Genomic DNA, 17,367 nt, shown 5'->3' with positions numbered 1-17,367 from the left:
GCTGTTCAGTTGACTTCCCTGGCCAAACCAAACATCTTTGAATATCTGCAAACAGAAGGAATTCTGGAGAAAGGACTGAAATTTGGCTAAAGGTAGCAAAAAGGCAGTATAGGTGCTACTGGAGGAAAACCTTAGATATTGTTCAAATGCAGTTTGAATTCTTTGTTTGCTGAGAAGGAATTCTAGGAATGAAGCAATTCAGGGATTGAGGTGACTAGACATTCATAAAGTAGGAGTGACCAGGAGAAGAAAAAAAAGAATTGGGATGGTGAGCCGCAGGCGTAAGGCCATGCTACTCTGAATATGAGGTGTCTGTAGTGCGGCTGGATTTAATGTACCTCTTATTTGCCTAATACAGCTCATGGACCAGTTTTCATTCAGTCTAGCAGATTGATTGCAGTATGTCTGAAAAAAGCACGTGTCTTTTAAAAGAAATTCTTCTGATTATAATTAGTCAAAGGAAATAAAATGTTAACAAAATGATTACTAAAAGAAAAAAGAAACCTTCATAGCCCTGGAGATGGTGAGAACACATCTTTTACCCAAGGAGGGGGTGGTTGGGGGGTGTTTCAAAATCGCTGGAACTGTATGAAACCACGAAGACCCAGAGTAACAAGTTTTGATTATAAAAGTACCTTGTTCTATGTGCTACCGATTAAGACACGAGAAATTACCTTAAAGGGAAGACTATTCACGTAAGCTTTTTAAAAGACTCCATTAATGTTATCTATGCCTGATGCTTGTGGATCCATTCATAGGAACTGAGAGTGGCTCACTTGAATTAGATATTCTAGGTATCTTGTTCGCATTGGCTCATTCTTGTAGAGTTGTTTTGGACATTATCTTTAAAACTTTTTTCTCTTTTACTAATTTAGGTATTATATACTTTATAACATTATATTCAGATGTACTTTAACATTAAATTATACCGAGATAATTAAGTTTGTGTCTGATCAATAGAAGTTATTAAAGATACTTGATTTCTTTTTTCTTCTCTGAGAAAACATGGATATTATTGTCAATCTATCTATGATATTAATGAAGTATAAAAACGAATATATTTATAAATCAGACTTGACTAATGTGGTCTATAACAGATCATTTGTTCCATCCCAGTTGGTACTCAAGAATTTTTAACTACACGGTACTGAGATAAATGTTGGGCTCCAGTATTTTGCCTATACACACAATGTTATGAAGACATAACTACTAAATCCTTCCTGAGGAAGTAAACAGTAAAAAGCGGTGATGTAAGGAGGAATAGACAATAAATTAAGGGAAAATTTATTTTTCCTATTAGTGTGAGCCACTTTGTTCCCCTAATTTAATAGGGTAAGAACAGTAAAGAGAATTTCAGGTCCTGTTGTATTAGAAATGTTTAAAAGAAAAGAAACCAATTGTGTATCTTTTGTTAAATGCCATTAATGGTGACTGGATATTGAACTTAAAGACAGTTGTAATGTTTATAAAGTAACATGCATAAAGAAGAGCTTGGGAACTCAATATGTAGACCTAGATTAGAATACATGGAAAAAATAACCATGAGTATTTAAAAATACAGCTCACCATTAACAGAACCCACGTCTTGGAAAAATCAACTTTAGGCTAATAGTGTTAATTGGCCAAAGCGATCATAATCAAATTACAAAATTCCTTCTAAAACTCTCCCAATTTATCACCTCCCAATTTAAATTCTTTCAGTTTCTTGCTGTTATCTGCCTGAGTTAAATCCTCATTCATTGTGGCATCTAAAGTTCTTAATGATCCCATGCCTGCAACTTCTCAAACTTCATCCCTATCACCCCCACCCCCAAATCCCCACCACACAGACGCATGCAATTTATCATGTTTGGGATTCCTACCCACCTTCCCCCCTTGTCCCCTCAGTCCTCCCTCCTTTTTCTTTGCCTGGTTAACTCTTACTCTTCCTTCAAAACTCTGGTTCAGTTATGTCCTCTTCTAGGACATTTCCTCCATCCCTCTCCCCTCATGTTGCAGAGGGAGGGCCTGAATGCAAGCAAAAGAACTTGATAATTGTACATCATAGAAGCTGTTTAAGCAGGGGCAAACATGGAGAGTGCAGGGATTTGGGGAAAGTACCTTTGGCAGAGATATAAAGGGTAGATTTAAAGGCAAAGTGCCAGCCACAGGAATGAACTGAGAAGAAAGAGGTTACTTACGCCAAGTGAAAGGCAATGAGAGTTGTTTTAAGGAAAATCTGGAGTGAATTATTTTAAAAGCAAAAAAATTTATTTGTGAGTTTGTAAACTTACCTTTATGATCATTAGTTACATCAAGGTGCTATTTGTCATTGCAGTTCTGAAGACTTACAAGTAAGTCATTATGGTATATCTCAACAAATGAGTTGATAGGAATGCCAGAGTAAGGAGACAAGTCACAGGAATTCACAGATTTAGAAACCCCAGCCTGTAACTACTTATTCTTTCACCTTTATGTTGGTTACCAGTTTAGAATCACAATAACCATATTCTGACTACTCAAACAAAATATATGGTATAGACACCTAAAATGCATTTTTATGTGCATTTTTGTGTTTATCTGTAGCAATCATTTGAGGATTACGCCCTCCCCCCCACCAACCCCACCTCAAAATGCTGTAAACTGGTATGTTAAAAGATAGTTCTCAAACTTCATAAGGGGCTCCTGAGAAATGAAATGTGCTGGAGACTGATAGTTCTGCTGTGTGTTTGATAATGTCCATTGACTTGTCACTTACCAGCATATAGAGCTGCGACCCGTTCTCCCAGGAGAGCTCACGTATTACCCTCACATATTCAAGAGAGTAAGATCTCACATCCACATACAATTTCCAGCCTATACCCTGTACACTGAGTTTTTTCTCATGGTTGATTATGTGAGCTGTTTTAGCTAGTCATAATGAACAGCACCCCGCGACTTTTAAAATTCACTTTAAAACATTACATTTTGATCAGCTCTAAAAAAATTCTTCTTCATAGTTCTTGAAACCAACAAATTCTACTCATTTTCTAGCCTGAGCAAATGCTTACCATGATTGTAGGCAAGGTAGAGAATTGTGGGCTCCATAAATATCTGGTCATTTTCTTGGAGAGTAAGAATAGAAGATGATAAAAGAAGGGTTGTTTTGCTTTAACGTCTGAGTCTGGGTAAAAGTCCTCCATATACACCCACACATTCCAACAAAAAGCTTCATTAACTCAGGGGTACTGGTACTTGAAGGATCCTCATGTGTTTCATGGTTACTTTTTTTTATTATTAGAGAAGTTTTAGGTTTACAGAAAAATCATGCATAAAATACAGAGTTTCCATATACCACCCTATTATTACACCCTGCATTAGTATGATACATTTCTTGCAATTCATGGAAGTATTTTTTTATTATTTGTACTATTAACAAAAATTCATAATTTACAATAGGATTCATTGTGCTATACTGTCCTATACATATCTTTTTTTCAATTCTTTCTCTGGGGGGTGGGGGCATGGGCAGACTTTGGGAATCAAACCTGGGTTTCTAGCACGGCAAGCAAGAATACTGCCACTGAGCCACCATTGCACCACCCCATCCTATATTTTTTAAAGTTTATTCTAGTAACATACATACAACCTAAAATTTCCCCCTTTAACCACATTCAACTATATAATTCAGTGCTATTAATTATGCTCACAATGTTGTGCTACCATCATCACATCTATTAACAAAACTTTATCAATGTGGTTTCTTTTAAGTGCTTAATTCTGTTATCAAAAGACCCTAAGGGGCAGGCCTCGGTGGCTCAGCAGGCACAGTTCTTGCCCATGCCAAAAAAAGAAAGAAAGAAAAGACCCTAAGGAACCATCTAAATGTGAATTGCTATGCAAATTCCTTATAAGTTTCAAGATTCCCTGCTTCAACCTGTAATAACATTCCCTCAATTTTACTTGGAAGAATCTAAGACTGAATCTTTTTAAGATCTGCTGAGAAGGGGAGCTACTGTCACTGAGAGCCTACTATGGAAAGACCAAATACAAGAAGATAGTTTTTAGACGGTCAGGTTCCCTTTTCCACCAAAAAACCCATTGTGAATCACACAGTAGAAAAGCAGCTGCTTGTTAGCACAATTGAGTGTGGCATTTAGACACCTGATTTCGAGGCATATATTTGTACCAGATTTTGTAGGAAATTCTTCCTGTACTTTCCTCCCCAGGTCTCCTTTTAGAACTCACTGTGAACCAAAACACTTCTTAACCACTTCATACAATGCTAGAAGATTGAAAGATGCCCTTCTGAAAGTGAGAGTTACTGTCTTCTCTCTAATAGAAGCAGGTTATGTAAAGACTGTTTGTTGTTCAGCAATTCTCTATCACCTACTCGCATTTAATTGTAAGAGAAGCTGTGGTTGATTTTTATAAAAATATGCCCATAGAGGTAGGTAATAGAATTAGAATAAAGGCTTGTCAGTTTGATTTAATAAATGTATTAAGTTTAATCAACTAGGTAATCAAGCTGTTCATAAAATCTTTAAAAGAAAAACTGATTATGGAAATCAGTTTAATATTTTTAACCATAGTGCTAATTCATTATTTTAGCAGATACTTGCTCAGATGACCAGAAACAAAGATATTTTTCTTCTAACAGCTGCTTAAGAATCATGTCATTCAGATGTAACATTTGGACCAGGAAAGGGAGAAAAATTATATTAGCCTGTAAAAGTTCTGTCTCCACAATCTTCTTAGCAATTGCTTTGACTTGAATTGCTTGTTATTTTAAGGAGAGAGGGTGGAAGGAGGAGTTATGCTGCACCTACCTACTTTATTTCCCCTAAAGTGGGCTCCATAAAATATTCATGGAGTTTTTAAAAGAAAGGGTTTGGATGATGTTGTATGAGTTAACATTACTTTGAACCATTCGATAATAAATTGTCACCTTCTTTAGGAAACTTCAGAAGCACATTATGCACTGGACAAATGAATGGCAGGAATACCCACGATAATTGTCATTGTCATCCTCAGTAGCTAGGTCGATCAGAAACAACCAGGAAGAGTAAAATTCAACACCACTGGTTGAACTTACCTGAATAAAAATTCTGAGGTACCATAAAGTGTAGATTAAAACATGCACACTATATTATCACTCTGTCCAGAACAGATTACTTCATGAAAAAACATGTGAAAAACAATTTTTTGTGACTCAAGTTCTATTTTAAAAACCATATCTCATTTTTTTGCATCTTGCTTTACAATTTTAAGAGCATTTGAATGTTTGCTTTTGCAAGTAAAATTTTCTCAGCAGCCCTATTAATAAATGTAATTATGGAGAAGCTGAGGCCTTTTAAGTATTTGTGCAGACACAGAAAGTAATAGAGACGGGGCTCAAGATCAGGTCTATAGATTTCTTTGACTTAGGGAAGATATAATCTCCTTTTGTGAAATAAACAAATCCTTTGAAATATAAACATACCCAAATTTTCAATGTTAGTAAATCTAGATGTTCATGTTGGATTTATTATACCAGGATACACCTGTTTTATAACAGCTTTTTGTTTACTTCCTTGTTTCTATTTTTGGAGGACAGAGCTGAATTATTTATATATATTCAGTTGTCATATTGTTTATTATATATTTTATTCTCGGTCGAACAGAAAATAAAGACATGCCTTCTAGAGATTAATTTCCATCCTGATTAAAGTTTACCTTTTTTTATTCCACCTAGTCCAAAATTTTTTTAAAATCTTGGAACAACAACTACTAATTTTCCTTTAATCTACCATCCTGATCTCAAACTCATGAATGCCTGGGCAAATCAGTCTGCATTAATGTTGTTTGAGACTGGTCCTTTAACCAGAGAAACCATATATTGTGGCAATCTGCAAGTTGAATATCAAGTATCACATATTTTCTTGCATAAGTATTCCTTGAGCAGAGAATCTGTGGTTTAAATAGCCAATCTTATTTTTTTGTTCCTGTTACTAACTACAGTGTAGTTATTTGGGGAATCATTAAATCAGTCTTAGTTCATTCATCTGAAAACTGAAAGAAAAACTTCCTTATAAGAATTATACAAGCATGCCGGACGCCTGGGTTCAATTCCCGGTGCCTGCCCATGCAAATAAATAAACAAATAAGTAAGAAGAATTATGTAAGTAGATAAAAAATGAACATTTACAGTGTATTTGGAGTTGCCCAGGTAAAGGTTCTAGAAGAAAGAGAAAATGATTGTTTTTGGTTCTCTTATCAAAAAAAAAAAAAAAGATAATATTCCCTCAAGAGCTCTGATAAATGACAGTTTCTGAAAAACCACCATGTAATCAGAGACCAGTGGAAAGCAAGAACCTGGAGTTCAAGCCTGACATTAATCTCTTTGCAATTTAAAGCAAGTAACTTAAGTTTTCCTATTTATAAATGGAGATAATAATAGCTGGTTCTGTGTCAGAGAATATTTTATAAAGAAACGTATAAGATAACTTGAGCTCCTTGAAAGAAAAGTTAGATAGAAATGTCAGGAATTATTAAAATTCCCTAAAAAATCTACCCCAGCAAAACCCTAAGTTAAACATTTTACTTCAACAAGTTAACATTTACATATCACTGATTAACTATTTTGATAGGATACGCTATTTTACTGTTAGTCCTGTCCAAAGATTTTTACACATTTTAAAAGTCCTTGCAGAAGTCTCAGCCTAATCATGGAACTGGTTCCCTATTAACTGTCCTTGAATATCTACCCATTTCTGGAAGTAGGGCAGGAAAATATCGCAGGTGGTGATGGGCTAGAGGGATCCCCACTGGCAGGAATTTTGCTTGGATTCCTAAAATTGCACCCTTTCATCATCTCTCATTTTATTATAACATTTTACCTTCAACCTATTTGCAGTAGAGATTCAAAGAAGCAGGGCCTATATAAGGAGAAGTTTGCTGAAGAGCTGGCATGGAAAACAGAGCTTCAGGGAGCCATCAAAAAGGCTCTGGGGTGTCTTTTGTGGCCCTCTACCCAGGGCTCTTTGGAATTGGCCTGTGCCCCTCTGTTGATTCCTGGTCCTGTTTTGCCTGGGAAATACTGACTTGGGAAAGTCTTCTCTGGGCTATACCTCCTCCCAGACTTTGTCCTCCAGGCAAAATCAGCCAGAGGCAATGAAAGGAGGGTAAAAACAAAACAAAACAAAAACAATTATAGAAGCAAAACAAAAACAGAGAACAGATCAAGATTCCCAGAGAAGGAACGGAGGAGAGGATGCTTTCCCTTGGGGTGAAACAATTGCACAAATAGTGCAATCTTAAAAATTGTACCCAGGGCAAGAATTAAATAAAGAAAAGCTAAAATATCTGATCAGTTAAACTTGGGCAGTACTGTATACTATTAGTTTAGTCTAGAATAAGTTGAAACAAGTGTCAAGGAGGAGCTTCAATCCAAAGCCCAACAAAAAAATCCTAGGCAAGAGAGAGGAACTGAACTTCAAAGTAAACATGTCAAGTCTCCCTACCATTTTATTATAAAGTAACAGAAATAAATGTTCTAGCTATCATCACTAGTGTATTTTCCCGTTTTAGATTGTCTCTAACTTTAATATATTCAGTTTTTATACATTCTAAAATTTTGGACATGGATAGCACTAAATTGCATTTTGAAGACAGTAAATGTCATTTTTTACTTATCAGCTAACTAATAAAACTCTACTCAACCACAGCCTCTGTAGAAAAGGCTTCTTTTGTATTGGGATGAGGGAGGGAGATATGTAAGTAACCCCTGTCTCTCTCCCCTCCCCTTTCCACCCCTCTCCCCACATCCCCAGTGACAAGGGCACCCTGGTCCCCACACGGTTCAAGATCAGAGCCTGGCTGTTCCCTGGACCTGTGCAGCCTAGACTTCTTTCCCACACCAGCGTGGCCCTTGCAGTTGCTTTCCTGGTTGCCTGGGGATTGGGGATGAGGGGGAGAGAAGTGGGTACAGTGTTGAGGGCTAATGGAAGCCTAGATGGAGTCTCAACCAGGCATCAATGTTGAATCCTTAAGTCTTGTCACAACTTATACTTTGGAGTTGAAAAAAAGATTTCTTTACCTCATTCAAGATTCTGATATCAGGCATTTTCTGATACAGAGGTTAAAAGTTAAGGGGCTGGGGGTGGGCCACAGTGGCAGAGTTCTCGCCTGCCATGCCAGAGACCCAGGTTCGATTCCTGGTGCCTGCCCATGAAAAAAAGAAGGTTAAGGGGCTGAACACGGCAAACAGACTCTCCACCTTCCGCCTCTCTACGTGGGACATGACTCCCAGCAGTGTAAACTTCCCTGTGAACGTGGGACAGAAATCCTAGAATGAGCTGGGACTCAGCATCAATGGACTGAGAAAACTCAACCAAAATGGGGAAGAGAGAAATGAGACAAAATTAAGTGTCAGTGTCTGAGAGATTTCAAACAGAATTGAGAGATTATCCTGGAGGTTATTCTTACACATTATATGGATATCCCCTCTTTAGGTTAAGGTGTATTAGGCTAGAGGGAAGTGCCTGAAACTGTATAGCTGTGTTCCAGTAGCCATGTTTCTTGAAGATGATTATATAATGATATAGTTTTCATGATGTGACTGTTTGATTGTGAAAACCTTGTGTCTGATGCTCATTTTATCTATGGTATGGACAGATGAGTAAAATATGGATTAAAAATAAATAATAGGGGGAACGTGTTAAAATTAAAAATATATATAGGGTAAATGAAAATACAAGTGGTCAACGAAAGGGAGGGGTAAGGAGTATGGTATGTATGAGTTTTTTCTTTTTTCTGTTTCTTTTTCTGGAGTGATGCAGATGTTCTAAGAAATGATCATGGTGATGAATGTCAACTATGTGATGATATTGTGAGCCATTGATTATACACCATGTATGAAATATTTGTGTTAAGAATGCTTGTGCTTGTATGTTTTTTTTTTTTTTTACTGTTACAATAATTTTTTTTATTAATTAAAAAAAGAATTAACAAAACAATTAGAAATCATTCCAATCTACATGTACAATCAGTAATTCTTAATAACATCACATAGTTGCATATTCATCATTTCTTAGTACATTTGCATCAATTTAGAAAAAGAAATAAAAAGACAACAGAATAAGAATTAAAACAATAATAGAAAGAAAAAAAAAAACAAAAACAAAAAACCTATACCTCACATGCAGCTTCATTCAGTGTTTTAACATAATTGCATTACAATTGGGTAGTATTGTGCTGTCCATTTCTGAGTTTTTATATCCAGTCCCGTTGTACAGTCTGTATCCCTTCATCTCCAATTATCCCTTCTCTTTTTTTTTTTTTTTTTAATTAACGGAAAAAAAGGAATTAACCCAACATTTAGAGATCATACCATTCTACACATGCAATCATTAATTCTTAACATCATCACATAGATGCACGATCATCATTTCTTAGTACATTTGCATTGGTTTAGAAGAACTAGCAACATAGCCGAAAAAGATATAGAACGTTAATATAGAGAAAAAAATAAAAGTAATAATAGTAAAATCAAAACAAAACAAAACAAAACAAAAACCTATAGCTCAGATGCAGCTTCATTCAGTGTTTTAACATGATTACTTTACAATTAGGTATTATTGTGCTGTCCATTTTTGAGTTTTTGTATCTAGTCCTGTTGCACAGTCTGTATCCCTTCAGCTTCAATTACCCATTGTCTTACCCTGTTTCTAACTCCTGCTGAACTCTGTTACCAATGACATATTTCAAGTTTATTCTCGAATGTCCGTTCACATCAGTGAGACCATACAGTATTTGTCCTTTAGTTTTTGGCTGGATTCACTCAGCATAATATTCTCTAGGTCCATCCATGTTATTACATGGTTCAAAAGTTTATCTTGTCTTAAAGCTGCATAATATTCCATCGTATGTATATACCACAGTTTGTTTAGCCACTCTTCTGTTGATGGAGATTTTGGCTGTTTCCATCTCTTTGCAATTGTAAATAATGCTGCTATAAACATTGGTGTGCAAATGTCCGTTTGTGTCTTTGCCCTTAAGTCCTTTGAGTAGATACCTAGCAATGGTATTGCTGGGTCGTATGGCAATTCTATATTCAGCTTTTTGAGGAACCGCCAAACTGCCTTCCACAGTGGTTGCACCCTTTGACATTCCCACCAACAGTGGATTGTATGTTGTTTTATCAATAAAAATTTTTTTTTTAATTTTAAAAGTTAAGTGGCTGCAAGACCTTTTGCCAGCCCTTGTAGAGAAACCCTAGAAACTCAGGATGTCTGGCTTAACTCAACTTCTCTCTCCCTTAGATGACAGTCACAAGCCTGCCTTTAACTCTTGAGCCCTGAACATTATTTACCAGCCAGTTTGCTTGGCTCCAGAGACAAGGACATGACTTAAGATTGATGCTGCTTTTTAGCTCTCTGGGAACAATAATTCTCACCCCACTGTTAGTCTTTTGAAATTTTGACTACAACAGTTTGTTTGGAAAGCATGTTGGTGTGTTCCAGTTGCGTTGGAAAGGGGCTTCCTGTGTTGTTTTATTTTTGACATCTTTCATGAGATTCTGAATCCTGGAAAAGTTGAATATTTTTTTTAGGATTTCTATAAAAATGCTACATGAAAGAAAAAAATTGGTTAAAACTAGGGAGCTAGAAATTACCTAGGTTTTGCAGATCTTTGATTAGTCTAATTTTTTAAATTTTATGTCAACACTACTAGAAAAGGAGAAAATATTAAAAGCTGAGAGAAGGATAAAGGAGATATAAAATGGACACAGTACTGTCTTCTACTACCCCCTCCTCAAAGATGAATATTTTAAGATGTTGAATCATACATCAATATTGAGAATTCCTATAGTCCCCACAGAGCTGAACAGGAAGGGTTATCTCCTACTGTTTGCGTGAAGAGTGGACTAAATGTTAGACTACCAAACAAAGAATGAGCCACCTGATTCCAAAAATACAAAAAACAATTATTTGTAAAATAAGGTTGATTTTCTCTACTGCCTAAATCTCACATTACTAAATACCTCAAACCTAGCCAAGACCTTTTTTAATTGAACCATCTTTGATCTCTTTGACCCACCATGTTCTGTCAGTAGTGTTGAGTCACTGTTATATTTATTGCCTTCGCCTACTTATTATTAGACGCTTCCAAGTTCCTGTCCTAGGACCACTTACTTAAGAAATTGGACTTTATGTACATACCACCTAAACCAATGAATGATTCCCAAATCTTCAGCACTGTAATAAATGAACATTTTTGGGCTTTTGTTAATCTCCTCTCCCTTCTATAACCTTTTCTGTTCTTTCTCTCTCTTCTTTTCTCTCTCTGTTTCTCTTTTTTCTTTCTCTTGTTCTCTCTCTCTCTTTCTAATAAAAACATCCTGACAGCATTTATGTTTACCTAGTAAGGAAATAGCTGTAATCAAAACAATATGAACAAATGTTTTAGAACTATACTCCCAAAGGTCACCTGAAAAAAATTGCATTGCCTGTTTTACAATGGACCATTTTTATTTGGAGACATACTTTGTAGCAGAGTAATATTATATCCTCTTAGCATGGTCCGACCCAGTTGTTTTCTTGACTTTGTTTTATAATGAATTCTTCTGCGTCATCTAATACGAGGTTCATATACAGTCAGAGCCAATGATCTAGCCCACTATCTGTGTATTCACTTGCTTGTAGAGATCCACACCTGAATCCAGGATCTGTTTGCCGAGGATCTGAAGATGTGGTGGATGGGCTGCACCATCACCTGCTGCACGTTTTGTCCCTGGCCACAGTATACCATGCTGGAAGGTCACAAAGACCCCTTGTACCCATTCACTGTCTCAGAAAGCAACTTCTGGATTCTCCCTACTTTTCTTTTTTTTTTTTTTTACATGGCTGGTACTGGGAAACGAACCCGGGTCTCTGGCATGGCAGGTGAGAATTCTGCCTGCTGAGCCACTGTCACTCCACCCTTCCCTTTTCTTTTAAATTAGATTTTTATTTTGAAAAGTTTATAGAGAATGTTGTAATAACCTTTGATCATTTGCCATGTTGTTGCTAAACCCAAGATTTAAGAATTTTAAGGTGCATGGGTGGCTCAGTGGTAGAATGATCTCCATTCAGGAGATCTGGGTTCAATTCCCAGACCATGTAACCCCTCCCCCCCAAAAACAAACTAAAATAAAATAAATTTAATATATGATATTAGCCTTAATTATTTATATTTAAAAGTTCAATATAGTATTGTTATATAGCGTTTACATATCAATTAGCCCATATTAGCCCATAAAATAATATTCTGAATTATTTTAATATGTGCTTGATTGCAGGAAATCTTCATCGAACTAGTAGTGTTCCTGAGTATGTCTACAATCTACACTTGGTTGAAAATGATTTCGCTGGAGGACCATCCTCTATTACTAAAACTTATGACGTGTTAAAGGTAGGGTGTCAAAGAATGTAACCCAGTTGTCAGACATGAAAACATTTGTAGACTTCCTTAGATTATTGTTTAATGTTCCTCTTTCCCAAGTATTACCATTCCCTAAATGAATTATGAAAAAAAATAGATCTTGTGTGGATGCCACGGAAACTAGGAAACTATAAGCAGTATCAAATCCTAGTGCAAACAAATATGACCCAGATAAACCAAGTCTCGTTAAATAAGTCTTTACCCAGAAGGAGCCGAACTCTCCATCTTGTCAAAGGGAATGTGAAATCTTTTTAATAGTTTGAAGTAGCTAGTCCTCAACAATGACGAAGACTGATGTATGGCTCATGTGGACTTTGTTTCTCCCTTGTGCAGACAGGCTCTTCGGCTACTTATGAAAATCGTTGGGGGAGAGGAACTGCACAGTATAGTTCGCAAAAATCGGTGGAAGAAAGGTCCTTCAGGCAGCCTCTGAGGAGACTAGAGATTTCCCCTGACAGCAGCCCGGAGAGGGTTCATCACGCACTCAGCGATTACCAGTACAGCCAGAGAAGCCAGGCTGGCCACACTTTGCAGCGCCAGGAAAGCCGCCGGTCCGCCTTCCTTATGCCTTCCAGATACGCTCGTTCGGAAATCGTCGGTTTCAACCATCCCAGTGCCGTGAGCAGGCAGCGCCACTATGACACTTTCCGCAGACAGTATCAGTATGGGGCTATGAATGACTCCGTTTTCGACGGTGTCTCTGTCAACCCAGTGGTGTTCACGTACCCCAGGCCTGGCACTAGCCACAGCATGGGCAACCTGTTGGAGAAAGAGAACTACCTGGCTTCAGGGCCTGCTGCCGGGCAAGTCAGGCCCCTGGTACCCCTGCAGCCTGTCACCCAGAACAGGGCTCTCAAGTCCTCCTGGCACCAGAGCTCCTTCCACAGCACCCGCACCCTGAAGGAAGCAGGCCCCAGCGTTGCTGTGGATGCGGGCGGGAGGAGGTCACACCTCACCGTTGGCCAGGTGGCAGCAGGAGGGAGTGGGAATTTGCTCACCGAACGAATCGCTTTCACCGACTCCCAGCTTGGGTAAGTCCCCCCCACCCCTAATCTGCAGTTCAGTCAGTGCCAGCACATTCTGTTCCCACACAGCGTTAGTTGGCACTTCTGGGACTGGAAAGAAAGGCTTCCAGAGATAAGTGATTAAAATAATGACTTTTCAGACAGCTGCCTAATTGATAGATCAGCCTGTTTACCTCAGGGAGAAGGGCCAAACTACCTGCTCAAGTGGCAGCTTTGGGAGGAGATGTGATGTTTTGGATCTGTTCCAGATTAAATGCTGGCAGAAGGAATGGCTACCCCTAGGCTAGGTGAAACTCTGCTCAGAGAGAGAGCAAACCCCTAAGTAGATCAAGAAATGAATTGTTTCAAGCATTTTATCAATCACTTGTCAAAATAAAGAAAAGAAACAGGCAAAAATGCTTGCTCCTGTTGCTAAGAGTGAACCTTAAATGCTGTTTTGATAACTGTCACCATGAAAAGACAATGAGAGCTAAGGAAAAGCTCTGATTTCTACACACCTCATTCCTTTCTTTGATACCTGATGTCTTTACTTTTTGATCCCAGTGTCAGTGACTTAGAGGGTGTTTTTGGAAATTGCTGAATACAGTAATTGAATTTTAAAATCATTCCTCATAATTACATCTCTCCTGTTCACTGTATGGTTTGGCTTTTTTAAAAAAACTGAAGTTTAATTTAGTTTTTGGAAGTATGTCTTTATTCTAATTTAATTCTAGAGCACAAATTTTGCAAACTGAGAATTATTACTAACAGAAAGGTTTTTTAAAAATGGATGATTAAATCAGTAATTCCTGAAAGAATAATCTAGGATAATTATGGTAAAACATTAAATATGTGACTTTTTGTTTGATTTCTAAAGTTGCGTAGGGAAACATATTACCTTTAATTAATTATCCCTTTAGGTGAAATTATGTAGTGTTACCCTTTGCCTCAGCAGGCACTGGTGATAAATTCCTTTCAACAGAAGTGTTAGATCTATTCTAATCTTGAAGCAAGAAACATTTTTTTGTAAAGCAAAATTTACCTTGAGGACTCTTAACATTTCTTTTAGAAAGCAGATCCTTTGTCAGAATGGATACATTTATAAAGAGGAAAAAATGTATGCGGTAATTAAGGAGGCTTTTAAATTGATAATTCAAAATTTATTCAAAGCCTCCTGTATTCTAAGGTTTGTGCTTAGCATAATTTTAACAAAATGATTTTAACAGTAACAAAACTCTATCATCCCACATCCTCCAACAACTGACATCCTTCTCTTCCTCATTCTTAAAGAAGCCCCTGCACTTCTAAAAAAAGGGAAAGACTTTTTGCATCTACCCTACTACTTCCCATTCTCTCATCAACCCATGCAATATGCCTTTAGTCTTCACCACTTCACTGAAACATTCTCCAAACAAGCGTGTTGATGACTGTTTTATTTTTACTTCCTAACACAGAAACATATTCAGTTCTTACATTTCTTAACCTTTCTGTAAAACTTCCTCTTCTGTGGGTTTTCTGGGTGCCACTCTTCTGGTTTTCCATTTTTTCCCTCTTTATCTTTTCCTTCTTAGCCATCTTTGGGTACACCTCTTCTGTCAGGCCCAAACGACTCACCTTTAGTCCCCTTTTCTGATTCTTTCGTGTGCTCTCCCAGGGAGACCCTGTGTACCAGTCCCTATAGTTTTACTCCTTCCTTTGTAATTTGGGTATCTTTTATTTCTTTTTTTGGCCTAATTGCTGTAGCTAGAACATCCAGCACAATGTTGAATAACAGTGGTGACTGTGAGTATATTTGTCTTGTTCTTGATCTTAGAGGGAAAGCTTTCAGTCTTTCCCCGTTGAATAGGATGTTAGCTCTGGGTTTTTCATATATTCCCTCTGTCATGTTGGGAAAGTTTCCTTCTATTCCTATCCTTTGAAGTGTTTTCATGAACAAAATTGTTGAATTTTGTCAGATGCCTTTTCTGCATCAATTGAGATGATCATGTGATTTTTCCGCTTTGATTTATTGATGTGGTGTATTACATTAATTGATTTTCTTCTGTTGAACCAACTTCGCATATCTGTAATAAATCCTACTTGGACATGGTATATAATTCTTTGACTGTTCTGCTAGATTCAGTTTGTGAGTATTTTGTTGAGGATTTTTTGCATCTATATTGCATTGAAGAGATTGGTCTGTGATTTTCTTTCCTTATAGTGTCTTTGTCTGGCTTTGGTATGAGGGTGATTTTGGCTTCGTAGAAGGAGTCCCGCCTTTTGAGCAGGATTGGCACTAATTCTTTCTTGAATGCTTGGTAGAATTCACATATGAAGCCATCTGGTCCTCGACTTTACTTTTTTGGGGAGCATTTGATGACTAAGTCAGTCTCCTTACTTCTGATTGATTTCTTGAGTTCGTCTTGATTCAGTATTGGTTGTTCATGCTTTTCTAGGAAGTTGCCCATTTTATCCATGTTGTCTACTTTTTTAGCATATAGGTGCTCATAGTATGCACTCATTATCTCCTTTTATTTCTGTGGGGCCAGTAGTTATGTCCCCTTTTCCATTTCTGATTTTATTTATTTTCATCCTCTCTTTCTCTCCTTTTTTTTTTCTTGGTCAACCTTAGCCAAAGGTCCATCAATTTTATTGATTTTCTCAACCAGTCAACTTCTGTTTTTTTTGTTGATTTTCACTCCTGTTTTCATGTTCTCAATTTCATTTATTTCTGTTCCAGTTTTTGTTATTTCTTTCCTTCTGTTTGCTTTGGGGTTAGTTTGCTGTTCTTTCTCTAGTTCCTCCAGGTGAACAGTTAATTCCTTAATTTTTGCTCTTCTTTTTATTTTCAAGTTTTTTAAATTATAAAATATAGCATATGTACAAAGTTAATAAAGAAAAAGACAATAGTTTTCAAAGCACTCTTCAACAAGTAGTTACAGGACAGATCCCAGAGTTTGTCATGGGCTACCATACCATCATCTTAGATTTTTCCTTCAAGTTGCTCCGGAATATAGGAGGCTAGAAGAAATAAATATTTTTTTATCATAACAATTGACTTTTTCCCCTTTTTTGTGAAAAATAATGCATATACAAAAAAGCAATAAATTTCAAAGCACAGCACAACAATTAGTTGTAAAATAGATTTCAGAGTTTGGTATGGGTTACATTTCCACAATTTTAGGTTTTTACTTCCAGCTGCGCTAAGACACTGGGAGACTAAAAGAAATATGAATTTAATGATTCAGCACTCACATTTGTTTTTTAAATGCAATCTTCTCTGTCATCTTTCTTAATATAAGCATTTAAGGTAATGAATTTCCCTCTCAGCACTGCCGTAGCTGCATCCTGTAAGTTTTGATATGTTGTGTTTTCATTTATGTCACGATATTTATTGATTTCTCTTGTAATTTCTTCCTTAATGATTGTTTAAGAGTTCATTGCTTAACCTCCACACGTTTGTGAATTTTCTGGCTTTCCGCCTGTTATTGATTCCCAACTTTCTTACATTTTTTTCCAAGAAAGTGTTTTGTATAGTTTCAGTCTTTTCAAAATTTGGAGACTTGCTTTGTGACCTAACATGTGGTCTTTCCTGGAGAGTGATCCATGAGCACTTGAGAAAAAATGTGTATCCTGTTGTTGTGGGGTGTAATAAATAAATGCCTGTTAAGTCCAGTGCTTTTATTGTGCTATTCAATGATTCTTTCCCTCTTGATCCTCTGTCTAGATGTTTGATCCATTGATGAGAACAGTGTATTGAAGTCTCTAATTATTATTGTAGAGTTGTCTACTTCTCCCTTTAGTGTGTCAGTGTGTGCCTCATGTATTTTGGGGCACTATGGCTCAGTGAATAGATATTTATGATGGTTATGTTTTGCTGATGAATTGTTCCTTTTATTAATACATAGTGCTCTTTGTCTCTCTTAATTGTTTTACATTTGAAGTCTAATTTGACTGATATTAA

At 36.9% G+C, this 17,367-nt stretch overlaps 1 protein-coding gene and 1 pseudogene across 2 annotated transcripts in view; one reads left to right on the top strand and one right to left on the bottom strand.

Annotated features, from left to right (window-relative positions):
* PKP2 (plakophilin 2) overlaps positions 1-17,367 on the top strand; it is a 121,544-nt gene that overhangs the window by 4,045 nt on the left and 100,132 nt on the right. For both annotated transcript variants that reach the window (XM_077170496.1, XM_077170495.1), the window contains exons 2-3: positions 12,278-12,390; positions 12,754-13,451. In XM_077170496.1, the coding sequence (XP_077026611.1) occupies positions 12,278-12,390; positions 12,754-13,451 (811 nt within the window). The remainder of the gene's footprint in view (positions 1-12,277; positions 12,391-12,753; positions 13,452-17,367) is intronic.
* On the bottom strand, positions 11,452-12,133 carry LOC143689948 (small nuclear ribonucleoprotein E pseudogene; annotated as a pseudogene).

Source organism: Tamandua tetradactyla, chromosome 7, assembly GCF_023851605.1.
Source record: "Tamandua tetradactyla isolate mTamTet1 chromosome 7, mTamTet1.pri, whole genome shotgun sequence".
Lineage (NCBI taxonomy): Eukaryota > Metazoa > Chordata > Mammalia > Pilosa > Myrmecophagidae > Tamandua > Tamandua tetradactyla.
This window is presented reverse-complemented; position numbering and strand designations above follow the sequence as displayed.